This window comes from Penicillium malachiteum (assembly GCF_028827825.1).
Source record: "Penicillium malachiteum strain IBT 17515 chromosome Unknown utg000005l:1.0-9002435.0:326005.0-9005861.0, whole genome shotgun sequence".
Classification (NCBI taxonomy): Eukaryota; Fungi; Ascomycota; class Eurotiomycetes; order Eurotiales; family Aspergillaceae; genus Penicillium; species Penicillium malachiteum.
In genome coordinates this window covers 4,064,325-4,088,750 of record NW_026643099.1, presented here as the reverse complement: position 1 = coordinate 4,088,750, position 24,426 = coordinate 4,064,325, and the positions used below count along the sequence as shown (strand labels likewise).

The following is a 24,426-nucleotide window of genomic DNA, read 5'->3' as shown; positions in this document are numbered from 1 at the left end:
TCATACAATAAGGAACTAGCACGTTAGTCTTCAAGTTCTTACTGGTACACACGATTTCAAGCAGTAGGGTAAATTCTCAAAGGAAGATGATGGGAATTGTGTAAACTATTCGGAACAGTCATGAGCCAAGGATACAAAAAGGTACAAGGAAAAGACAAGGTTGAGTGAATGGGTTTGTTTTTGAAAAGGGAATAGTTCAAGGTTTGGGAGAAAAAATGTAAAGAAAAGATTGGGAAGAGAAATTTGACTGATTGTTGAGAATATAAGATCAGATTTCAAATCAAACTGCTCATGTCGCCAGAGGATATGGCGCTGAGATCACAGATTTGTCGTTGTTATAAATCCAAGTCATCTCGGCTTCTGCTGAGTCCTTGGCACTGTAGGACACATCTTCTGAGGTGTCGTAAATCCACTCGCAGTCGGGTGTACCGCCACCCAAAGTCTTGATACTTTCTTTGACACATGAGGTGAGAACGTACTCCTCGCCGTTATTCCACATTGCTACTGTACCCATTCCGCAGTGTCAACCGAAACATGGGTATCTGCTGTCACACCACAATTCGCCAAGAAGCCTTCAATATCGGTTTCAACATGGTCTGCTTCCGGCCACTGGATACCCCACATAGCGAAGATAAATTGATTGTACTTGGAACCATACTTGTCTAATAAGGTGTCTTCGTTTGGAATGACATACTTCGCACAAAACTCAGTGGCAGTCGGGATTGAGACTGTTGTGGTAGTACTGGTAGTAGTCTTCTTGGTAGTCGTGGATGTTGTAGTCTCAGACTTAGACGTAGAGGTAGTGGATTTAGATGTGGTTGAAGTACTGGCCATTTCTGTGGTGTAAACAACCGCAACGATAGTCACTTAGGCGGGGTCAATTGTAGCAACAACTGTACCAAGGGTAACGGTAGTTGTACCTGCGACGCTGGTAGGGACAGTAATGTCATCGCCATTGCCGAGTGTGACGGCCCCGTCGGAACCAGCAATATAGGTGGTACCGGCTGCAACAACCTCCTCAGGAACAGTTGCCGTGCTGCTAGTGGAGTATTGAGCGCCGTTCTGACCTTGATCATCAGCGGACCAGATATCGCTGAAGGTGGTGGCCCTACAGTAGAGACCCGTTGTTGTCGTAGATGCTGTCACATCGCATCCTGTGACCGTAGCGGTACTTGTGGTTGAGCATGATGTAGAATCACAGGAGACCCAGTAGTCGGTAACCGTTGATTCAGAGCTGCAGCTGGTGGAAGATGTCGTTGTCGATGTAGATGTGGATGAAGGATTAGACTTCTCCAAAACCCACCCGACCCAAGACCCAACCCGACCCAACCCACCATTGGGTTGGGTTTGGGTCCAAATCTTAGACCCAGGCCTGGGTTTTGGGTTTTTCCCTTGGACCCGACCCAACCCATGGGTACCCATTTGGGTCACAAACAGAGCAAACATGCCCAGACTTTGCTACTGCATAAATTATGCATTTTGGCGTTGTATTTTTGGGTATTTCCCTTACGGCCTTTAGGCTTTTGGATAACGTAACCCGTAAGCGAGCGGGTCATGTAAGCGGGCGGGTCAGCTACCTACCACCCATATATATTTTATACTATTATTCAAGCAGCAACAAAAATAAATAATCAAAATAACATCTATCCTAATTAGTACAAGTGTTTCTTTTATGTCCGATATTTCCACAATTCGTACACTTTGGCAACGCTCTCCCAGTAGCCGTTTTTTCGAGCTTCCCGCCGCTCTGCATCTACCACCCGCTCTGCTTCTACTATATCATCCTCCTTCTGTATACGCTGGCTTGCCTCGCTCACAGTCATTCCGCCCTTATTAGCCATCTGCCTATTAGGTAGGGTACGCTTACGTGCCTGCCGCCCATTCCCAGCGCGTAATTGCTCAATTTCATGAGCGAGAAATGCGCCGTTATGCATAGCAATCTCACATCCCTTAATCAGCTGCTCAAGCGCTTCTTTAGCTGGGCTGGGAGGTGTATATGACCGTTGCTTTAATAGCCTTTTAATTGATGAAGCCTGTCGTCGGATATCGGTAGGCTTATATGGTGTATGGGGGGGGTAAAGTTGCTGCTTCCACTACTAGGGGGTGGTGTAGGTGTACGTAGCTTTATATCAAGCTTCTCAAGCACCTGCTGCGAGCTAAGCGGAACTAAGCCAGCTGCTAAGAAGCTATTTGAAATTGTAGCTGGCTTATAAGCTTGGTCCCGGATAGATAGGTATATAGCAAGAAAATCAAGCTTATCAATGTGGTGTGTGCCATATCGAAGCTTCTGCTGGATAGCCTGCCCATAGGTATGCTTTATCACACCAAAACACCCAACATCAAGAGGTTGAAGAAGATGGGAAGAATGGGCTGGCATGCATAATGGTAAAACATGGTTTTCCTCGCATATTTGATCAAATTCAGGTGTCAAGTGGCTACCATGACCATCCATAATCAAAAGCCGCCACTTCCCTACTACACGCTTATTTGTAAGCGGTAAAAAGTGATTCTGGAGCCAGTTTAATGTGAGTTGATTGGTAGTCCAGCCATTATCACTAACATCTAATTGCCAATCAGATGGTAGGGCTTCGGCCGAAAACCAGGCTTGGTTAAACATCTTTGCTTTAAAGATGATATATGGTGGCAGTGCCCATCCCCGACTGTTGATTGTCTCAATAGCAGTAACCCACTCACGATTTCCTGATGTAAGAAGGCGTCTTCTTCCATAGTACTCAGCACGTGTAACAACATGGGATGTACTTGTCATACCCATAGCAAAGCCAGTCTCATCAAAGTTATAAATATCCTCATTAAGGATACCATATGTGAGAATAGCTTGCTGTACACGGTTAAACCACTCCGTTATAGTAGCTGGATCTTCACACAAAGCACGCTTATATTCATATCGACGTGATAGACGTGTAGCAAGCTCAGGTGTGCGTTGGATATAGTTATATACCCATTTGGTCCCAACTGTCTGTAGGGTGGTCTCTCCACGCTTTGCAAGCAATAGATTTGCCATCTCTCGCACCATAGGCTGTGTAGGTGCTGCACCCCGCGTATCCATAGAGAGTATCCATTTACGGAGCGAATCCTCTTCTAATTGGGTCAATTTATGACTATTTGCGCGTGTAGTAGACCGAGGTAGGTGGCCTGCTAGGCGTCGTTGTAGCGTAGTAAGAGGTATATCAAATCGACGTGCCGCTTCGCGTATAGAGGGGATCTCGTCGTTTTTCAAAGCCTCAATAGCAAGTAATACCCTGCCCTCTTGATTTGCTGATTTTTCGGCCGAAATAGTGCGCTTGGGTGGCATGGTTGCTGGTTGAAGATCGCGAGTTGTGTTTCGCGGTCGGAAATTTGGTGGGTGACCCGCCCGCTTACATGACCCGCTCGCTTACGGGTTACGTTAACCTAGCAGGCTACACGACTTGAACGAAGCAATCACCTGAGCTCTTCTACGCCATCACTTCTACCCGTCGAACACTGCCGTCTGCTCGGCTTTTCATAGCGACAGTCTCCAACCAACCTCGTTCCTCTGCCCTTGAGCGATTCGCTGTCGAAGAAATAGCTCGTGGAAGAAATACCTAGTTGGGAGGCAAGTTTTGGCCTCGGGTAAACCTCACATAGAGCTCTTTCTTGCTGAAGACCGCAAAGGACTTCTGATCAAGCCAATCAACCGGTGTCTTTTGACCATGCTCGAGGTCATAGTGCCATAATAACTTTGCCATGATCAGACGTGCCTCCGCTTGGGCCAGGTTTTGGCCAAGACACTATATATGTTAGCACGTTCTTCGTGCCTATCGATGAGAAAAGTAACTTGGATATCCTTACGTTGAAAGCGCCCATGCTGAACGGATGGAAAGCCGCTTTGTTGTCATGGGCGAACTCAGCCGGGGGGGTTCGGCATGAAACGCTCAGGACAGTATTCGCCAGGTCGATGGAAGTAGGCGGGATTTTGGGCAATTCCGCCAAATGACATGTTGACCGCAGTCTGTAGTAGTAGGTGTTAATAACTCAATCTTCTACTGGGCATAGCCGTTCCCTGTACTTACTCCTTCTGGGATGAAGAGGCCACACGCTGTGGTTCCTCCCTTTGGCGGAACACGCCAAAGCATCGTCACAACGGGGGGGATACAAACGCATCGTCTCGTTCAAGCAAGCCGTGAGATACGTCAACTTATGGACAGAGACAAGATTGATCTCGGCAGGGGAGGCAAAGGAAGTTCGAATCTCCTGCACCAACTTCTTCATGGCGTAATGATTAGTGCCCAGGAAGTACACCAGACCCGCCAGCACGGTGGAGATGGTCTCTGAACCAGTCCCCACAAGAGTCACGGCTGCCACGATCATTTCTTCCTTGGTTAGGCCCTCTCCACTGGCATTGTCGTCGGCGCTCTTGATTGCGATGCGGTCCCAGAAATCGCCGCGGATGCCGCCATTTTGAATTCGGTCTTCGACTCTTTGGCGGGCGTATTTGAAGTTCTCGAACCGGCTGAGCTGGAGGCGCATTGGAATTAAGAATGGAGCGAGCCAAAGTAAGCCGTGTTCGCGGAAGAGGAATTTCAGTTGCGTATCGAATGCTGTACCGACAAAGGTTTTCATCTGGAAAGAGTAGAAAATATACAAAGGTCAGCAAGCGGGTCCTGGTCGAAAACAACCGAGGGGAGTTGTGGCTGTCTACCCAGCTATGTGGCTCTCCTCTTTTGACACAGTTGAAAGTTTCACTCCAGCCTAAGTCGCTGATGATGTCGAAGCCCACCATGCCGAACCTACGAAAAGTTAGTTGAACTGATTTCGATATGCATGCGGTGTCGGGGTCTTGTTAATACCACTTAGTGAGGTCCACCGGTTCACCGGTCTGCGCAAACTCATCGACACGCTTAATGAATAGATCAATGTACTTGGTGATCAACCCCTGCTGCTTCTGGAGTCCTTTCTCCGAGAAGGCGTGATTGAGCAATCGACGAAATCGGGCATGGTCACTGCCGGCGGTATTCATCATACTCTTGAGCCCATTCTTACCCTGAGGTACCCTGCGTGGGTTCCTCGGCCATTGCTCTTTTCCAGGCAGTTTGGCGTAAATATCGGTCCAGGCTTGAGGGTTGGCGAAGCTAAGTTCATTGGGGGCCAAGCGGACAATGTCGCCATATTTGGCGTGAACCTTAGCGGTATGCTGTGGAAGGCGACCGATCCATTGCCAGTAATCCTAGTTACATATCAGTTCAGTCATCAGAAACTATTCTGGAGGAGAAGAGTTAGGTCATACACATACCTATGGTAGCTTGCTGATGCGGCAGGTGAACGGCCCCGGCACTTTGGCAAGAGGATGCCAGTAAAGATTGTAAATGGCTTCTCCAAAGAAGTACAGAGCCAAAGCAGAAACCAGAAGGAATAGAGGCGATGAAGGGAGACGTTGGCATATCTCTGTGAAAACGGTGCGATCCATGTTTTGCGAAGAGACTGTGTATATCTGCTACGGGGGAGAAGAGTTGAGTGGAAGGGTGAAATCATCGATGCTATAAAGGGATGAAAATAAACCGTATTTACTTCAAGCCATGCGTGTTTCCGGGTTAAGGCAAGCCGGGTTCTGGAAAACTAGACTGCTTCGGCCTCTATTTGGTCTAAAAGCAAGATCGGGTTTAATGGCTAGAACCCAATCGTCAAAGCCCGATCTAGATTGAGGGTTTCGGAAACTGAGCGCTAGTGTGCGCCGGATCCACCCATGAAGCGGAATAGCAGGGGTACGGGGGTTAAAGCCAGACTTCCCCAATCAGTGCAGTGGCTAGATATTCCAAGGTTGTAGCAGAGGGTATGGTAAGGTTTCCCATTATCGCGGTAGTTACTGTGTCCTGACGGGGCTTCTGGGAATAATCAAGAGTTTCGTTGTTTTTGTATTTAAACCCATAATCAATTGTCTCGCCATTTTTTTCCCACTGTTTAATCGAATCGATCTATACAGTCATTCCAATGCCTTCTACACTACCCTAACTATGGAGACGGGTATAACTGCTATACCATCCTTAGGTTCTTCTAAGATAAATGTAATCTGATAATATCTATGCTGGAAAGGGGTGATACTATGGAGTATAACAGCTAAAGGAACTGTATAATATCTCTCTTGGCCCCTCTACTCTACTGCATATAATTGCGCCACCCAGTCAAATAATGATACAATAAACAGCTACCGGAATTTTGAAATCAGGCTTTTTGGATTGTATATTACGATCAGCTATCGTCTAGTCTATTCTCACTGCCTATTTCTCGAGACTCCGCAAGCTCTTCCCCTCTCTCCAGTTCAGATACATATCCATGCCCGACTGCTTGTAGACGGAAAAGCTGGCGGACTTTCCAAGGCTCTTCCGGGCGAACGAATTGTGGCTAACAAACGTGTCAGTGCGAACTGGGAGATACTAAAAAGTTTTGCATAGAAAGAAACTAAACTCGCCTCCAGAAGCCCAAAAAATGTAGGGATAAACTTGTAGATTTCCATCTCCGCAACATTTTTTCCAATGCAACCACAAGGGCCATGTCCAAATGCAAGATCGTGAGCATTCATCACCTTAAGACGGGCTTCAGACTGCTCATTCTGCTCGTTGGGCTGCTGCAGCCAACGGCAAGGATTAAACTCATCAGCATCGTCACCAAAGATGCCCTTGTCGCGCCCGATGAGGTCGCCGTGCATCCCAATCACCACGCCGCCAGGAAGTCTGCGCCCGTCAGGCAACTCCACACCCCCCGCCGGAGTCTCCCGTTCCATCATGCCAATGAAAGCGAAGTGCATACGCATAGCCTCACGGACAACCGCCGCACAGAATGGGAGCTCGAACCGAGCCACGCGGAAGGGGACAGGGAATGTACCCTGGTATTTTGAGTCCAATTCCTCGATGATTCGCTTGTGGATCCACGGGTTTTTGAGGGCATAGTAGATAGCGCTGCGTAGGACAATGGCTGTTGTATCACTGCCAGCGACGAGGTTTGCTTGAACATAACCGATCAATTGCCCATCAGAGATGCTGGGGTCCTTTCGTTGCGCCTCCAGGAAGCGGTGCGCGAAATTATGCGGTCTTCCTTGACTATGGCTCTCCTTCCCTGTATCTGTGCTGGTTTTTCCTTCATCAAGGCGATCCTTCAGAATACGTCGACAGCGTATGGCGAATTGTGCGGATTGATTTGGCTTAAAAAACCTGCTGACTGGGTTTAATCGACAGATTCGATCAATAATAGGCATTGCCAGGGCCTATTGTCGTGTTTATTAGCCATTCGGTCAAAAGGAGCATCAAAGGCCATTATGCGCCATCATTATTCATTCTTTGACTTACGATTCCCCGGTAATCCAAGTCCTTCTGTAGTTGCTTCAAGACACCGTCAACATCTCCACCTACCTTTAAGAAGCCCAGATTACGACTCATGGTCATCTGCAAGACCACATCAAACGCAACTGGAGTTGGATGTCAGTAACTGAGAAAGAAAAAAAGGAAAAGTACTCACAGTATTGCACCCAATTGTGTAAATCACAAGGTTTCTTGGGCTGGATGAAAAGCTCCTCCATCTTGGCATAGAATAGTTTCGTGTTTTCATCGACAAAAGGCTCAAACTGCTGAGTTGCTAGTATTAGCCCAAAAGTTTTACGGATCGATATAGGGAGGGTAAGAAAGCAAAGTGCAGCCTTTTTGCCACACATACTTACATAGATGATATTTGTCATGGCATAGGCTCCAGCAACCGGTCTTCGAATTCGGGCATGGGTTTTGTTATCAGCCGCTGCAAACATCATCGGCTGTTTCTTGCCCTTATACACCGGTGCCATGGCTTTGACCATATCAGACTATCATAAGAATTCTTTGTCAGTGTTTTGCTCGAATGAGAGCCAGAAAAGAAATTCCAGATTTCCTTCTTTGCCATTGTTTTCCTTCTTCCGTCTTTTTCTGATTCTCACCTTCTTAAACTTAGTGTGAAATCCATAAATCAACTCTACAGCCTTTGGATCAGAACAGCTGATCATCTTCGGCCCCACACGAATCACAGTTGAGTTGTATTTCTGATGCAAGGAAGGGAGATCTTCCTTGAATTTCCATTGCCAAACCTTGTAAAGACGCCAGAGGTCGGTGAACTTTGCGATAAAAGGGCCCGGGATGTCAACAAGACCGGGTTCGAGGGCATTGCGTAACAAGGTCCATAGGAGAAGGAAAAGGAGCATGGTAACTCCGTATAACAGTGCAAGGAACATAATATTTAGCTGGGAGGGTATGGAATAGAGATAGACCAGGTAGTAGAAGCTATTGTATGGTGTGGTAAGACGGGTAGAGTAAAATGTGGGAAAGCACTTTTTTCTTCCTTTCTTTTTCTTTCGATGCACTCAAGACGAGCTCCCTGGGTTTTGAGACATTCTATAAGAAAGGCGTTTGTACAGACTTTACTTCTATAGGCAAGGAGGTAAAACCTGAATAAGAAATAATACGCAGACTTGAGTTCACATCCAAAAAAGCACTAAGAGCACTCCTTGTGGCTTTTGCGGATTTTAGCCCCTAAAGGGTAGTGGTCAATTTCCGAGACTAACCTCCCAAAATATCATCCAATCAATCCTCTCACGTGGTCCCTACTACAATAAGAATCCATAAAAGCTTACCATAGGAGCTCAAGGGGTGTTTATATATTGTGTTTTGGTGGCGTATTTACTCACATTGAAGGGATGATAGAGAATGGGACTTAATAAAGAGCAGTGTTTTGTTATTGCTTGTGCAGAATTATTACAGAAACAATCATATCCTCTACATAGATATCGTGCCAGTCTATAAAAAAGGCATGCGAAATAGTTTATATCAACCAAAATATATCAGACAGTGCCTCTTAATCGAACGAGAATGTAGATTTCTTGCCAGACACCTCCATCAGCCAGCCAACTCGCAACCACACTCAACCACTGGCATATGTTGACATAGCACGAAGCTGAGCTCCATACTTCCAGAAGATAATTGGAGCCGGGATACCAATTGCGATACTGATAAAGGCCAATACACTGGTCCCCCATCCATAGCCCAAGTCTGAGTATAAATAAGGAGCGAAAAGGGGAAACCCAAAGCCAGCTAGGCTGCGAAGGAGAGCACAAGCGGACATGGCACTGGCTGCGTAAGTGGTGTAGCAATCGACAATATACATCTGCATCCCCTGCAGACATCCCATGGTGCCGGCAGCGAAGATCACCACGCCAATATTGGGCATAATCCAATGCACATGGCCCTGCACGCTCCATCCGTACCAGAAGAGGCCAACGGTAAAGATGAACGACCCGATGAACATGGTGGGCATGCGGAATTCGGGGCAACCCACATTGCCATTCTTCGCCTTAAGATTTCGGTAGATCCGGTCAATGTACAGCACGTTGAGGAAGAGACCCGCAAAGGAGCCGATGGCAATCGAGATGTAGTTGAGTCCAGCAATCCCTTCGCTTTCGCCGTACCAGCCTGCCCAAACATCTGGAAAGGTGGTCACCATCAGATACGAGATGCCAAAGAGGTAGCCCATGTATACTGCGGTGACTGCGATGATGGGTTGCGTCGTGATCATGCGGACTGGTCGAATCATGGCGCCTCGGATCTTCTGGAGGAGGGTCTCGACTTTTTCGCCCGTGTGCAGTTGGTCGTTCCCGGTCTCTTTGGCCAGACGGTTCCTCTTCCATTTCAGAAGGGTGGCTGGGTGGGACTCGCGTAGCCAGATCAAGCCGACGACCTGGATGGCAACGGCCGAAGCGCTGGAGGACCAGAAGACCCAGCGCCATGTGCTATATTGGGCAATGAAGCCCCCGGCAATCGGTCCAATAACTGGACCCAAGATTGGCGCTAAGGTGTAGATACCCATGGCTTTTCCGCGATGCTCTGCATGCCAAACATCACTGGACGAGGACGGGATTAGCTCAAGGAAAGGGTAAGTTCTTGATTTCGTTGTCTGTCTTACCTGATCGCTCCACCACCCAGGGCCAACGGAGCGCTTCCACCGAGACCAGCAAGAAAGCGGAAGACAAAAAACTCGGCCGGTGTCTGCGCAAAGCCACAGCCAAGGTTCCACGCCAGATACCATAGATTGCTGAACTGAAAGAGGCGCACGCGACCATACACCTCGGAGGCAGGGCCAAAGACCAAAGGACCAATCGCGTAGGCTAGCACAAAGATCGAAAGCGCCAGGTCGATTTCGATCTTGCTCGTCATGTGGAGGTCCTTTCCAAGCTTGTCCAGCGCCGGGGCGACCATGGCTGATGAGACTGGGGAGATGAAGGTGAAGACCGAGACGGCCAAGGTGTAGTGCCATTTGACGTTTGACGGCCAATTTTTGGGGTTTTCGGGGTCGTCTGGCCCATCCCATGTAACAAGGTTGAGATCTCTGGAGATGATGCTTGCAGAATCTGTATCACGCTGCGTAAGTGTGCCCGTCTCGAGGTCTCGCTCTTTCGAATATGTGGATGAATGGGCCTCCGACTGGGAGGGAACGTATTCTGATTTGCTCATGATGGACAGGTTTCCTGTGTAATGGATTGGTTCGTTCTGACCTGTTTTCTTCGCGCTTTCTTTCTCTCCTGTTTCCTTCCTCGGGGCTTTCTTTTCTATTTATTCCAATTTATTACCCTGTCAAGAGTCGAATTTCGCTATAGGTCAAACTCGGAGCCAATCGGAGGGGCTGAAAAGGATTCGGGCCCGAGTCGCAGCCCTTTCCTCAATGCTCACTGGAGCCAATCGGAGGTGGTTCCTACAGTATTTTCCGGGTCCAATCATTAGCGATGCCGAAGCCACGCAGAATTCTCTTCTTCTGTCTAAATCCCCTTTCAAGTACAGATTAGAGACAGTGCTCCGGAGGAAGAAGCACGTAGTTGAAGGAGTCCATATTCATGGAGTAACATTCAAGTATGCTTGATTGCTTACAGCAACGAGTGTGACTCGAGTTTATGTTTAAACCAATCTCGTAAAAACAGCCATATATAGATCAACGCTGACCCCGGAATTTGTAACTGTAGCCCTAAGCATAACTGTGCCGTAATTTGTATAATCACAAGATACAGTACGTAATTCTCTGTTATATAGGCTCCAGAATACGACTAGTTTATGTATAGTAGATCTAGTTCACTATGTAGGAGCCTAGGATGAAAATCAAAACAGCTAACGATAAAAGGCCACCTTATACATATTTGACACGCTGAGAAATCTAGCTGATCCCCCTATTAATTGGCGCGACCTACTCCCTTTCGCAACTTCTGCAAATCAAGAGCTGTATTCTTTATCTTCCTGTGCTTCTATCAGTGATTCCCTGCACAAGAATTAGCATAGAAGCCCTCCTTTGTCGGTTCTTCGCTGGTTGGAAATTCATATACATATAACTCAATCCTATAAATCGTACTTCGGCTTTGCAGCACGAAACATGAAGACGGACCCAACAACCGCTGCTTCAACCTCTTCAAAGTTTTGCCTCAACGCATGCTCAAAATCATAGGCGTTGTCATCCAGATTATGGAAGATCCCGGCTCTCAGAACACCCCGTCGAATATAAGCCGCGAACGAACTATCCTTTCTGATCCCTTTACCCAACACATTGGCACCATGGATAACACCATCGGGGGTCATGTTACGCTTGATATTCGCGAAAATCGCACACTTCTCCTCCACCGTAGCTGGAATACAATGTAGAAGGTAGTACAGAGAGACCGAATCAAACTTTTTCTCCGGCAAAGGCAGCGGATGTAGAATGTCCGCGATCACTCCTTGGGCATCCGATCGGCCACACCGTTTGAGACCCACTTCCAGCGCAGGCTGTTCCTTGTCTAATAGGGTGAGTTGGGTTGAGGCTGGAATCTGGCCCCTGCGGAGGTAGTAGCCGGTTCCAGTCCCGATGTCGAGGTGGTTCTTACCCACGTTGGATCGGAATTGAGGGAGGAGGTACTCGTCGGTGGCGCAGCCCCAGGCCCAGGTGCTGACAATGCCCAGGACCCAGATCTCGTAGACGAAGAGGTCCCAGGGTTTGTAGACGACTTCTGCGGCTATGTCTTCTTTGTTGAGGATGATGGTGGAGGTTGATTCGGTCATTGTTTGATATGCTTCCAGGGATCGATAGGAATGAGGTTGCGTTGTTTCTTTGAAAGGTACAAGCACGAGGGGATGAGAGCTTCTACCTATAGTCTCAGTCTGAACGGACCTGCCACCATACCTGTTACCATACCTTTTACAACCGAACACGGAGTCGGCCATAGTTTCGGGGTTTATGGATTGCAAGTATAAACTTGCGTATAGTGTATGGTCAAAATCCGGATACGGGTTAATTTCCGAGACCCATTACCCCCGTAAAAGGCAGGATCCTTTAGGGGAAGAGAAAGAAGAAAACGTTCTGCGGAGTCCCCGACTCTGTATTGTGTCTCTTAAGAGCCATCCACTCGCTCTGTTGTATGCAATCTCCAATTACCCATCCGACCACACAATGGCGATGAGAATTCCCTTCGACCAGTCTGTATGGTATGAATACCTTGCCGGTCAAGAAGCCCAGTTACCTCCTCTAAATGACATTGAACACATAACCGATCGAGTTGTGCGCGTAATGGGAGGGAATCCGGGTCTCACGCAGTTACAAGGTACCAATACCTATCTTGTAGGGACCGGTAGATCTAGGATTATTATTGATACCGGCGAGGTAGGTTGGGGACCTTTTGTATTTCTTTTCGAACTTATACTATCCAATCTGTTCTGACTACCTTCGTTTTCCAGGGTCTGCCATGCTGGATTGAAAGAGTGGTGCAACTTGTTCGGGACCATCAGCTTGAGATCTCACACATTCTGCTGACGCACTGGCATGGAGACCACACCGGCGGTGTCGCTGACCTCGTCGCCTACAACACGGAACTGGCTTCGAGAGTGTACAAAAACCAACCCGATCGCGGCCAAAATGGCCTCGTTGATGGACAGGTTTTCGCCATCGAGGGCGCCACCTTGCGAGCTATATTCACGCCTGGTCACGCGGTGGACCATATGTGCTTCGTCCTGGAGGAGGAGAATGCGCTGTTCACGGGCGACAACGTGCTTGGTCATGGATACTCGGTCATCCAGGACCTTGCAATGTACATGAAGAGTCTGGTGCGGATGGCTGCGCTGCGCTGTACAACAGGCTACCCAGCGCACGGAGCCAAAATCGAAGATATGTCGGCTAAGATGCAGGAGTACATTACACACAAGGAGTTTCGAATTCAGCAGGTATTCTCGACGCTATCACAGAATAGGATTGTTGAGTCCTCAGTGAGTGTGCCGCAGGTAGTAGGAAAGGGCAAGGGCGGTGGTATGACGTTGGCAGAGATCGTCCAGTCTATCTATGGCGATGTACCGGTCGATTTCGTCGAGAAGGCTTTTGCGCCCTTTCTGACCCAGGTCTTGTGGAAACTAGCCGAGGATCGAAAAGTTGGGTTTGAACCGGGGGAGCCGATGAAGAGGAAGTGGTTTGGGTTGTCGGTCCGTGAAGTGCAGCCAGATTCCGACTGAGATGGATGAGAACCTAGACCTCTGTGAATTATTTGATAGGATCTGTTATTTTGCTGTCTTTCCAAGGTTGCACGTTTTCTCTTGCACCTTTTTGCCTTGGTTGTCTGTCTTGCACGTTGTCTGTCTTGCACGTTCCAAGTCTGTCTTGCACATTCTCTGCATTTTCACGAGGTCAATACCTTAGCCGTACATGAACCCGTTTACCTCTTTTCTAGAGAAGAATTCCATAGCCCATAATGTCAGTTCTCCGTCTTAATCACTCTCGTGGATGTATATACTTGGCTAAGTTATACATGTCGATATGTTGGAAGTTCATTGAACGTGGCAAGTTGGCAAATATGGGATTGCTGCAGTGAAAAGAAGCCCAAATCCATTGCCAAACATGCTGTATAATGTAAATACACCCCATCTCAAACCCCAGTCATTGGCTCTCCGTTTCTTCTCTGTGCAATTTCCTGCCACTCAGCTATGGGTCTGTGTAACACATAGAATCGCCCTCTTGACCTCCTGACTGCCTCCTGGCACCGTTTCCACGCACCGTCATAATAATTCGAGACAGCCTTGTTCAAATCTCCAAGGTTTTCACCAAGCACGGCAGCAAGCTCGACGCCATCCACGAGGGCGTGGTTTCCGCCCTCACCTCCAAAAATGGGCATTGCGTGCCAGGAATCTCCGACAAAGACAACTCCCTGCTTGGTACCCCGCTGGGTATCGTCGATGGCCATAGAGACACACCGGCTAATCCAGTGGAAGACTGAGTGCGTCTGGATAGCCTCGGGATTTAGGAATTGCCCCCCAGGGATCCGCCAATTTCCGCATTGCTAGTTCGTCCAGCAGAGCCCGAGAAATTTCCTTCGCCTCTTCTATCGACGCGTTGGCTCGGAGTAGCGGGTCGTTTTCGCCAGAGGCAGGTCGTGAGTAGGACCAGTCGAGGTGCACGTGCGTCTTGGTGATGTTGCAGATAGTGATGGGGGTGTTGAAGCCATCGCCCACGCCGGCGAGAATATTTGAGTCGCCGATGAGGGGCTTGATGAGAGAGTTGAAATCCTCGCGGGTGAGCTGGAATTTGCCGTGATATACCACTACGGGAACAACTTCTGGGACAAGGTGTGGGAGAATCAGGGACCGAACTGTATAACTCAGCTTAAGTAAAATACTAGCAGTCGGATGGACCTGGAGGATTACAGTCAGACTATACATACCGGTGGAGTGCACACCATCAGCTGCCACCACCAGAACGCCGTGGTGGCGGGCCCCATTCTCGAACACGGCAGTCATATCCCCCGCCGTCCCCTGAATACTTTTGAGCTTGTGTCCGTACCTAACATCCAGTTCCTCCTCCCCACAGTCCGTAATCCAAGCCCGCAGCGCATTGCGATTGGCGCGCACGATCGTCTGCTTGCTCGCCGGGCTGGGCGCGACCAATACCTCACCGGTAGAATTATCACGCAATGCCTGATCGATCCAGCCATTTCCACCCCGATGTAGCGGTCGGGAGCAACTGCTTTTATTAGACTGCGGAGAGGGAGGCCTCCCAGTCCATCCAGCAGTGCTGAATAGCCCCAGTCACGCAGACTAATAGCAAATCCCTGGCTGCGGTCTGGAGCAGATGCCTCGAATACGATGTTCGGAATGCCGCTGTTGGTGAGTATTCGGGCGGTGGTGACCCCTGAAAGGCCTGCTCCGATGATCAAGATGGGAGCCATGTGTGTCTAATGAGGCCTCTTTTCCCTTCTCCATTCACTGCTGACGGTGATGAAAATAGTGGACGACGAAGGATGTGTAGGCGATGAGAGAGGACCATCTGCAGGGGAGGAACAGATCATTTATTCCTCTTATGGTGATCTCTATAAAAAAAGCCGCCTGCCAAACTCCACGACCAGCTTCGAAGTACTAGTCATGCATGAAGGACTGGTTAAAAGCCGAGCAGGAGGGAAAGGAGGGGGATTTACCGGGTTAAGCCTCCTTGGTGATGGGCACTGGCTTTCAACCGACCGGGGCCGTCATCACTGTTTTAACAGGGTCCCAGTACACGAAAAAGATGTAATATTCATACTAGACATGGCTCTACTCGAATGTCCTCTTACTCCCAACAGTCGAAGCTTTCCGAGTTCTCGTAGTATATAACTAAATACTGAACTGGGGAAGCCCGCAGCTATATTTAGCAGATAGAGACTATATCCCAAATGAATGTACACCAGCTTCCTTCCACCCAATCAGAGACCTCGCCAGTAGGCGATTTCCCCCTTACAATACAATATGTATGTACATGCGCCTTTCGGTGAGTGGGGCATCTATGGCGTAGCACGTGGGACGTGAGCCCCCGACCTTGCAACGACTGACGACGCGTGGCGACGACTCATTCACCATTCAATGATCATCTCCCAACTATGAAGATGCAAGGAAGCAGCACAAAAGAGACAAAAAGAAAACAAATTACATATATGGTGTCCAAATCAGAAACCCGCCATGCATGATCGGCCTGTGATAATTGCTCCAGCACCAAGCCAGAGTAGAATTGACTCGGCCCCTCCTAGTGTCATGCCATTCACCTGCCAACCCTGCGTACGCCGAAAAGTCAAATGCGACAGAAGCGTTCCAGCATGCTTGAGCTGTGGTAAAGCCAAGTTAGAATGCATCTACCAGCCACCGGCGGCGCGAGCGTGCAAACGAAAGCGCGTTGACATGGATGAGCATAAGCGCTTGGCGCGATGCGAACAGATGTTTCAGGAACATGGCATTTTGACTCCAGCAGATGCAACGATGGCGGCAGGGCCTTCTTCCTACCGCAACAACAACAATATCGACATCATCGCCAAAAAGAGCCTCCAGAGCACGCCGGAACTCAGCCATCTCCCTCTCCAGGCTAGCAATAGCAATCAATCCGACGCGGGGACGACCGGAAAACTGCTGTCCGGGGATGGCAAATCGCGGTATATTGACAGCAGCCTCTGGCTCGATGCGGAAGAAGTCGACATGCGGGAAATCTCTGAACACGAGGAAGAAGAGGAAGAACACGATCCAACAGCGATCGGGCCCGGCTCACTGACTGAAGATCCGATCTCGGGTGCGCTGCTGGGGGGGTTTGCAGAGTTTGGGCCAATATTATCCCAGTCACGTGGATGCGATGAAGCTCTGGACGGTACATGTTCACAACGTTGAACCTCTTTGCAAAATACTGCATATCCCTACGACCACCAACATGGTAGAGATCGCCTCCCAGCAACCGGCCACAGCCTCCAAAGCAAATGAGTGTCTGCTCTTTGCCATCTACCATTCCGCAGTGTTCTCCATGACAGACGAGGACTGCGTGCAGGAATTCAGTCAGTCACGCACGCCGCTGATGTTGCTTTATCGAAATGCATTTCAACAGGCACTGGTCAATGCATCGTGGCTGAAGACTACTGAAATGCCGGTTCTGCAGGCCCTTGTCCTTTTTCTGGTTGCGATGCGCACGCAAATGGATCCGCATACGTTTTGGATTTTGACGGGCGTTGCAGTCCGGATTGCGCAGCGCATGGGGCTTCATCGCGACGGTGAGAGTCTTGGTTTGCCCCCTTTTGATGTTGAGATTCGGCGTCGGCTCTTCTGGCAGCTTCTCCCCTTGGAAGGCTACGCGGGCCAGGTTTCAGGCACGGGGATTGCCTTGGCCCCAGATAGTTGGGATACCAAACAGCCGTTGAATATCAACGATGACCAGATCTATCCCGGCATGACACAGCAGCCTTTTGAGCAGGAAGGTGCTTCGGAGATGATCTTCTGTCTGACGAGGACGGAAATGTCCAATTTCTACACACGAACAGGTGTGCGGATGAAGGAAGTCGGCGCCTCGATTCAATTCCGCGCCAGTACGGAACTGGAGAGTGCCATAGACCGGGTCCTGGGGATCATCGAAGCCAAGTATCTGCGATACTGTGATATAGTGAACCCACTCCACTTCCTGACGCTGGGGATCGCTAGGTCGGCGGCCAATGCGGTGCGACTGCGCAATCGAATGAAGAAGCGGGCCAACATCGATGATCGGGAAAGGAGAGAGCTCTTTCATCTAGCGCAGACGATTCTAGATACCGACATCGTTCTCTGCAGTAACCCCAATATGAAAAATTTTCAATGGCAAATCAAGGCCTTCTTCCTCTGGGATGCACTCTTGTGTATGCTGACCAGTCTGGCCAAGGTTGGATTTCTATCTAGTGCCGAACTGGATACCACTTGGAGGAAGATGGGAGAAATCTATTCTAATCATCCGGAAATTCTCGAGGCGAGAAAAGGGGGAGCTCTTCACATCGCCGTGGGGAAATTAACGCTTAAGGCTTGGGCAGCAAATTCACCCAGCGATTATGATTGCCCCGCTGAGCCGGCCTTCATCACGACGCTGCGCTCCTTGTACCGTGAGACGAAACCGAAGATAAAAGGGAGTGCCGATTACAACAATACCAGCAACCCTAACGGCAACGACGACAACGATGACAATATCACGAACGATGCAGTGACAGAAGAGAGCTTGTCCCCCTCGCTGGAAGATATTTTTGCGAGTTTGGATGGAGCCAAATTGGATTTTGGGGAGAATAATTTTAATCTTGGGTCTGCGGATTGGACGTTTTGGGATCAATCATATCGCTGATTAGATTTAGGCTTAGTCTGTCTCAAACCACATCTCTTTCTTCAATGTATTGTCAGCATTGATATGTATATTTAAAGTAGCGACGGAGACTTGGTGTCATTGTATATTCGCATCTCCTATCCAATAATATCTAGGATCTAACTGGGTTTGCTTAAGTCACGAAACGCTACAAACGAAAATGCTGCAGCAAGAATCGTTAAAACCCGGTGCATGCCACAACGGGCAGATATACGATACCTCAGACCCCTGACCGGATTTTACATTATTTTCTCTGCCTATCTGTGACTCATTCCCACTATAAATTAAACCATTCATATAAGGTTTCTCAGGAAGGTTTCATCCATCTATTGTCTACTGACTTCACTATAGCTGAATTGTGGCTGTTCGCTCTATGCACGAATCCTCTGTATAAAAATATCAGGACCCTACAAAAGGATCGAAAATCAAAATCTTCCTGAAAAACAAAACAGTCCGTCTCAGAATCAGAAATGCCTGCTTCCCTGAAAAAATTTGAGGCTGTCTTCCCTGCACTGGTGGAAGACCTCCGAAAGCAATGTTGTGAGCAGTACCAACTTCCCATCGAAGTATGGCAATGGTTCGAAAAGGTAGGCATTGTCTCTCTCTCTCTATATATATCAAATACCAACGAGACAATTAGTCCCTCGTCCATAATACTATGGGTGGAAAATGCAACCGCGGTCTCTCCGTAATCGACACCATACAGCTCCTCCTAGGTCGCGACCTGACGAAAGAAGAATACTTCCAAAGCGCGACACTGGGATGGATGATCGAGCTACTGCAAGGAATGATGCTCGTACTGGATGATATTATGGACGTCTCGGAGACTCGAAGGGGGCAGCCATGTTGGTATCGGATGCCCGAGGTGGGCATGACTGCTGTGAATGATGGGCCGATGTTGGAGAGTGCGATTTATGTGCTTTTGAGGAAATATTTTCGGAATCATCCTGCATATGTGAACTATACACTAAATTCTCTATTGCTAATAGACTTTTCTTCTAACTGTTCGTCTGCGTTTGTTAGATCGATATGTTAGAATTAATCCACGAAGTAACTCTTCAGGTTGAACTGGGCCAATGCTGCGATATGCTCACCGTACCATCAGACCAAGTCAACCTAGATAATTTTAATCTCGAGAGATACACCCAGATTATGACCTACAAGACATCCTATTACAGCTTCTACCTGTCTGTCGCTCTGTCCTTATTATACACCAGTCGGGCAACACCACTTAATCTCTCACAAGCTAAGGACATCCTCACCTCCATGGGCGAATATTTTCAAATCCAGGACGACTACCTGGACAATTTCGCCGACCCGATGGTATTGGGTAAAATCGGGACAGATATCCAGGATAATAAGTGTTCCTGGCTTGTGAATCAGGCTTTGAAGAGATGTACACCTGAGCAGAGGAAGGTTCTGGAGGAGAATTACGGTCGCAAGCACAGTAAAGTTGAAGAGTATGTGACGAAGATCAAGGAACTTTATGACCAGATGGGGTTGGAGAGGGCGTATTTAGAATACGATGAGAGGAAAGTGGTGGAGATTAGGTCGAGGATCGAAGAAGTGGATGAGAGTCAGGGGTTGAAGAAGAATGTTTTTGAGGAGTTTTTGAAGAAGATTTACAAGAGGAGTAAGTGAAACAACTCATGTTATATTTGTTTTGTTAGAGGAGTCACTCACTCCTAGGACATGGAGTTGGAATTTCATAATCAAACACTCAAACTTTAGAGAGATTTAGAGGATGTACCTACATCATGAAGAGAGGAGAGTGCAGTTTTATCTGATTAGAGCTATCCGAGTTCCGAGGAGAGCTACTCCTACAATTTAGGATTCATATCGAAAGCGGGTGTAAGCGAGCAACGAATGGTGTATATATTATGCGCAATAAATTCTAACGTAAAATAGAGTACTCTCCTGAAGAGAGAGAAAGAGAGAAGAAAAGGAACAGAGCAGAAACTAAAAACACCCCATATCCTCCTCCTCTTGCCCCATCGTCCAAGAGGGCCCTAGCACGTCCGACGAAGAGAGCGGATGACACCAGCCTGCAGTGGTGGTAGGTAGTGGAGGAGCAGTCAACATAGGCTGGCCCTTCGTTAAGAAGGAGGTCGAATCCCACGTCTGCCGCGGAGGTAGCTGAGTTGATGTCGCCGCCGCAAAGCCTGCCTCAAAGGTCATATCGGAGCCCGTCGCATCAATTGCAGTCTCTTTGGAGGGAGGAGCTGTATTGGGCCTTCGTAGGGGGGCTTCTGTGGGATGCAAACTCTGGGTGGTCGAGCTGTTGCTACTACCATTGCCAGCCATACCAAGACTCTGAATCCCATTGATAGGATGATCTCCATGCAGAAGCGGAGCTAGCTTCTCACGGGTCTGGCGCATCATCTGTGGTAAAGAGCCCTGCACCGCTTCACCGCTCTGTCGTAAAACAGCCTCGTGATGCCGATACGAAGCCTCAATAACCGGCCAAGCGCGTCGAAGGAGAACCTTGTCGGTACACAGATAGCACTCGGCAACGCTGGCGACAAGGGCGGCTCGTGGGATGGTGATATACCAGCGAAAGCCCTCACCCCGTGGATCGTTGCAGATCAGTTGTGCCTTTTCGAGGTTGTGCAATGCCTGGCGGAGCAGCTCCGTGTCTCCTGCTTCAACTCCGGATGGGAGAGGTGGGGCCTGGTTTCCCATCACTGAGCGAGACAATGGACGTAGTTCGGAGAGACGCACCGCGGCGAGCAGACATTGTGTGCCATGCCATGTAAACCAGGCGTATGGTGAGGATTCAGGACCACAGAAACCTAGAAGTTCGAGTGCTTCTTGTTTGAATCGTCGGACGTGCTGCTTCCGGGCTTTCTGGTCGTTCATTATCGTGACAGATGAGACTGATGTCACGCTGCTGCTGCTGCTACCACCATGGCTACCATTGCTGTTACAAAATGTTGGTTCGACATCTGGAAAGTTCAGCAGACGCCCAGCGACTTGTACATGGTACGTGATAAGGGCAAATGTGGTATCAGTGAGCCCTTCACGGTCAGCTATAGAATCAGTCGTGGATGGATTCATATCGGAGTCATTAATATGTCAGATATGAATTAGAGCGGATTCCACCTCCTTATGACTGATGAGTGGTTCGGACGATTGGGCAAAAGATGCCTGAAGATCGATCAGGCAAATGGTCAGCCAGAGTCGCTTTCGCATCTGCTGTTCGAAGAAGTTCTCGCCCTGGTCCTGGTGCAAGTTGAGGGCCTTTGCTATCCTGACTGCGAGTGCGACTAGTGTCCAAATAGCCACACTTTTATCTTCGGAGCTTCTGCTGGTCTGGAATTTGTCGCGGTGAGATCACGTTATGTATTAGGGCTATTAAAGAAAGAAAAAAGAAAGAGTGCTTACAAGGTATAAAATGAACGCCTTCAGAGTAGTTATATCGCGAGTAGTCAATAGACCCGATTTCTCGACTGCGACCTCACATCTTCCTCGATAGGCCATTACGAAACTGGATTTGCTGGTATGGAATATCGATTGACACTGGTTCTCCGTCATGCTGTTGGCGGCCGAGTAAAACACGGCCGAGGCCAAAGCATTGACCGCTGGATGTTCTTCGGGATAGTCCAGATATCTCTCTCCTTGTATCATCCACTTCCCCAGCGACGGTCGATGGAGGATTTTAATGATCGGATCCACGTTTTGCAGGTAAATCTGACATAGCTGACGAACAGCTCCCCGATCCTCGCACAGTATCTGAACCTGTCTGGGTGCGAATGGATCAACTGTGTCGAACAAGCCTAGAGCGCTTATACCACTATCGGCAGCAAGGTCGGCCTGCATAGGGGGGGAGATTGCCTTCGCTGTCCATTTCATCTGAAGCCAAACCCATGGCGTCTCGCAGTTGAGATCGCTGTGGCAGCGGTAAAATTCGGGTTAGAATGATGGCTATCAAGGACGAATATGCAGCCGCCTTGTGATTCGCATTGATGCATCTTACCTCCTGAACCAAGTCTACCCAGAGGGAATTGGAATTGGAGAGACCTCGTTTCTTAGTGCTCCTGGAAAGCGTAGGGCTTAATGGCGCAGAAGTGACGGGCCATACGTCAGAATTCACCCCAGGCTCTGACTATGAGACGGTTTAGCGTCTCTTCTTGTCAACCACAATCACCCTTGGCTTTACTTACTAGCTCTCGATGGCGCATATCCGCACTTGTCGTCACCGATCCCACGGTCTGGACAAGGCTCTCAAGCCGACAGACCCGCTCGGTAAGATTTTTATTCACAGCCGTGTCCTCAGCAGCACTCCGGGCATACACTTGCTCTCGATTGATGGCCGGTGGCGGTGATGACTGTTGGCCTGAGCGTCGCGCATGCCGACCCCGTCGTAGTCGCGGCCGGTAGATCGAGATGCAGACGAGCCCCGAGGCTGTGCAGTTGGTGCAAGGATCTAGCTTGTCACACTTCAGTTTGCGATCACGGCAACTGGCACAGCTGAGTTGCGGAATAGCCGGGTCAACTTGCTGGTGCTCGTTCTGCTGGATTACCAAGCCTCTTCCGTCGGCCATGCTTGCAGAGCTGTTATCCATGAATGATCGACTGAACTCAGAGATAGTTTACGCTTGAAAAAGTAATATTTGTCGAAGGCTTGATTCTGTTTTTCCCAGACGCCGACATCTAGCCTTCTTATTAACAGATTACTTAGATTACCCCCCCTCTTTAACCGCGGGGTAGATAATTTGAGATCCCGTGCAGATAGTGTCAAGGATATAGATCCTGGGAAAGCCTCCTGCAGGTCATTGTGGAGCATCCAGACGGTGGTAGAGTTGTTTTGATATAGGTCGGTATGTACTGAAGAGGGGAACCGTGAGGCTGTGTACTCGAAGGTACACGGGTCGATCCAGCTGGACTGAAAGAACAACACCAACTGAGACGTAGTGCGCGCGTGGACTACCCCTAGGGTCAGGTCAGAGATATGTAGGAGTGTGTATTGCTGTCTAGTAACAAGCGCCATTCTTGTACTTGCAATGACATAACCTAAGATACAAATAATACCGAAATGTAAAGAATGTAACACCCGGTATGATACCAGTAGTGAGGGACCAGGCTCCCCACTACAGTACATAGCCACGTAAAGAATATCATTCCTCTGTATTCCGTCAGCTAGATAACTAGCCATGTCGCATCTTTCCACTGGGAATACTTCCAGGACAGACAGAAACAAAAAAGGCCCAAGGCTGTTGGACCCCAACAGGGCAGGCAAAGCGCCCCCGTGGGTGTAATGTCGGCTATGCATGTCAGAAATAGTGTCAATCTAGTGGCTCGGCAAAAAGAAGCTATACGTACCTCGAACCGACTCCCATTTTCGGCCCCGAATCCAGAGCAACGCACATTTCGAGTAACTGGACAAGCTTCGAGTTTGAAAAGATTCCTGGCGATAGTTCAGATCCAGAGTGTTCCTACATCCTAGCGATCAAGCGTTGCGAGGTTAGAGAGCACATTTCCCACGACGACAACGGCAATTCCCGAAAGATGGATACTGTGGACCGTGTGGGTCTTCCGCGCGGATAGCCACTGAGCCAAAAAGGTGTCTCGACACTACTTTCTGGCAACATAGCTATAATGTTGTAGGAATGGTAGGGTCGTATTTTATGCGACATCTGGTTCTATCAGTTTTGTTCTGGTTCATATTCAATGAATCATCGCCGAGAAGGGTAGATGGACTTTTGGGTGCCCAACCAACCCAAACAGGATGCGGTTAGTTAGTTCCTGTTAAGTACATTAATCACTGAAGGTCCACGTGGCCTTGTACTGTGTGAATGGGCCCAACTGTTGCTTTAAATGCAGATATCGGAGTAAAGTATAGCCGCGCTGGCCTGCAAGGCTGCAAGACTGCAACCATCAACACCGGCCCGGCCGGCCGTGGCTTTTGAGGAGACGCCTTTTAGGGACTAGTTCAGATGAGTACGTATTCCTTTGCTTTTTTTTACTTCTTCGGATTTGATCCCCGTACACCCTCACCCTCACGGACCCTTTCCCTTCAAAATCCCATTCGTTCATTTCTCCTTCAACGATCTCTCTCGTTAAGTTGACTCTTGGTAGTAATCCAGCAAAGCTTATTGTGGGTTGAAAAAATCTTCTGTGAATGACTGGCTATCAGCCTACCATCGCATATTGAGAGAACATGAGAGAAGAGGGAAGGGAAAGAAGGGGTCCATTGGCTCATGTTTCTGCGATCTGTCAAAAATACATTGTTGATGGAGCCTTTGTTCCCCTAGACAGAAGTGCCTAGCAGGAATGCGTTCCAGA

General features: G+C 48.8%; 10 protein-coding genes across 10 annotated transcripts; 3 read left to right on the top strand and 7 right to left on the bottom strand.

The window, feature by feature from the left end:
* Positions 1-289: 289 nt before the first annotated feature.
* On the bottom strand, positions 290-1,186 carry N7483_011530 (uncharacterized protein; the record flags this gene model as incomplete). The annotated part of the gene is made up of 4 exons (XM_057094957.1): positions 290-504; positions 555-866; positions 921-1,108; positions 1,173-1,186. The coding sequence occupies 4 exons, from the start codon at positions 1,184-1,186 to the stop codon at positions 290-292; spliced, it is 729 nt and encodes a 242-aa protein (XP_056940928.1).
* A 2,398-nt stretch (positions 1,187-3,584) lies between these two features.
* N7483_011529 (cytochrome P450) lies at positions 3,585-5,420 on the bottom strand (the record flags this gene model as incomplete). The annotated part of the gene is made up of 7 exons (XM_057094956.1): positions 3,585-3,770; positions 3,832-3,991; positions 4,053-4,091; positions 4,136-4,602; positions 4,682-4,769; positions 4,830-5,206; positions 5,367-5,420. The coding sequence occupies 7 exons, from the start codon at positions 5,418-5,420 to the stop codon at positions 3,585-3,587; spliced, it is 1,371 nt and encodes a 456-aa protein (XP_056940927.1).
* An 834-nt stretch (positions 5,421-6,254) lies between these two features.
* Positions 6,255-8,197, bottom strand: N7483_011528 (cytochrome P450; the record flags this gene model as incomplete). Its single annotated transcript, XM_057094955.1, has 6 exons — positions 6,255-6,400; positions 6,442-7,237; positions 7,320-7,438; positions 7,489-7,594; positions 7,688-7,825; positions 7,937-8,197. The coding sequence occupies 6 exons, from the start codon at positions 8,195-8,197 to the stop codon at positions 6,255-6,257; spliced, it is 1,566 nt and encodes a 521-aa protein (XP_056940926.1).
* A 716-nt stretch (positions 8,198-8,913) lies between these two features.
* N7483_011527 (MFS transporter) lies at positions 8,914-10,499 on the bottom strand (the record flags this gene model as incomplete). Its single annotated transcript, XM_057094954.1, has 2 exons — positions 8,914-9,889; positions 9,952-10,499. 2 exons carry the CDS (start codon positions 10,497-10,499, stop codon positions 8,914-8,916), a joined length of 1,524 nt encoding a protein of 507 aa, XP_056940925.1.
* Positions 10,500-11,369: 870 nt separating this feature from the next.
* N7483_011526 (class I SAM-dependent methyltransferase) lies at positions 11,370-12,065 on the bottom strand (the record flags this gene model as incomplete). Its single annotated transcript, XM_057094953.1, has 1 exon — positions 11,370-12,065. The coding sequence occupies one exon, from the start codon at positions 12,063-12,065 to the stop codon at positions 11,370-11,372; it is 696 nt and encodes a 231-aa protein (XP_056940924.1).
* A 388-nt stretch (positions 12,066-12,453) lies between these two features.
* On the top strand, positions 12,454-13,502 carry nscB (metallo-beta-lactamase type thioesterase nscB; the record flags this gene model as incomplete). The annotated part of the gene is made up of 2 exons (XM_057094952.1): positions 12,454-12,663; positions 12,738-13,502. The coding sequence occupies 2 exons, from the start codon at positions 12,454-12,456 to the stop codon at positions 13,500-13,502; spliced, it is 975 nt and encodes a 324-aa protein (XP_056940923.1).
* Positions 13,503-13,912: 410 nt separating this feature from the next.
* nscC (FAD-dependent monooxygenase nscC) lies at positions 13,913-15,208 on the bottom strand (the record flags this gene model as incomplete). The annotated part of the gene is made up of 2 exons (XM_057094951.1): positions 13,913-14,104; positions 14,936-15,208. The coding sequence occupies 2 exons, from the start codon at positions 15,206-15,208 to the stop codon at positions 13,913-13,915; spliced, it is 465 nt and encodes a 154-aa protein (XP_056940922.1).
* A 763-nt stretch (positions 15,209-15,971) lies between these two features.
* On the top strand, positions 15,972-18,123 carry N7483_011523 (putative C6 transcription factor; the record flags this gene model as incomplete). The annotated part of the gene is made up of 2 exons (XM_057094950.1): positions 15,972-16,585; positions 16,617-18,123. 2 exons carry the CDS (start codon positions 15,972-15,974, stop codon positions 18,121-18,123), a joined length of 2,121 nt encoding a protein of 706 aa, XP_056940921.1.
* A 488-nt stretch (positions 18,124-18,611) lies between these two features.
* N7483_011522 (FPP/GGPP synthase family protein) lies at positions 18,612-19,782 on the top strand (the record flags this gene model as incomplete). The annotated part of the gene is made up of 3 exons (XM_057094949.1): positions 18,612-18,728; positions 18,782-19,096; positions 19,165-19,782. The coding sequence occupies 3 exons, from the start codon at positions 18,612-18,614 to the stop codon at positions 19,780-19,782; spliced, it is 1,050 nt and encodes a 349-aa protein (XP_056940920.1).
* Positions 19,783-20,100: 318 nt separating this feature from the next.
* On the bottom strand, positions 20,101-22,706 carry nscR (Zn(II)2Cys6 domain-containing transcription factor nscR; the record flags this gene model as incomplete). Its single annotated transcript, XM_057094948.1, has 5 exons — positions 20,101-21,170; positions 21,255-21,453; positions 21,526-21,993; positions 22,118-22,246; positions 22,305-22,706. 5 exons carry the CDS (start codon positions 22,704-22,706, stop codon positions 20,101-20,103), a joined length of 2,268 nt encoding a protein of 755 aa, XP_056940919.1.
* Positions 22,707-24,426: the final 1,720 nt, after the last annotated feature.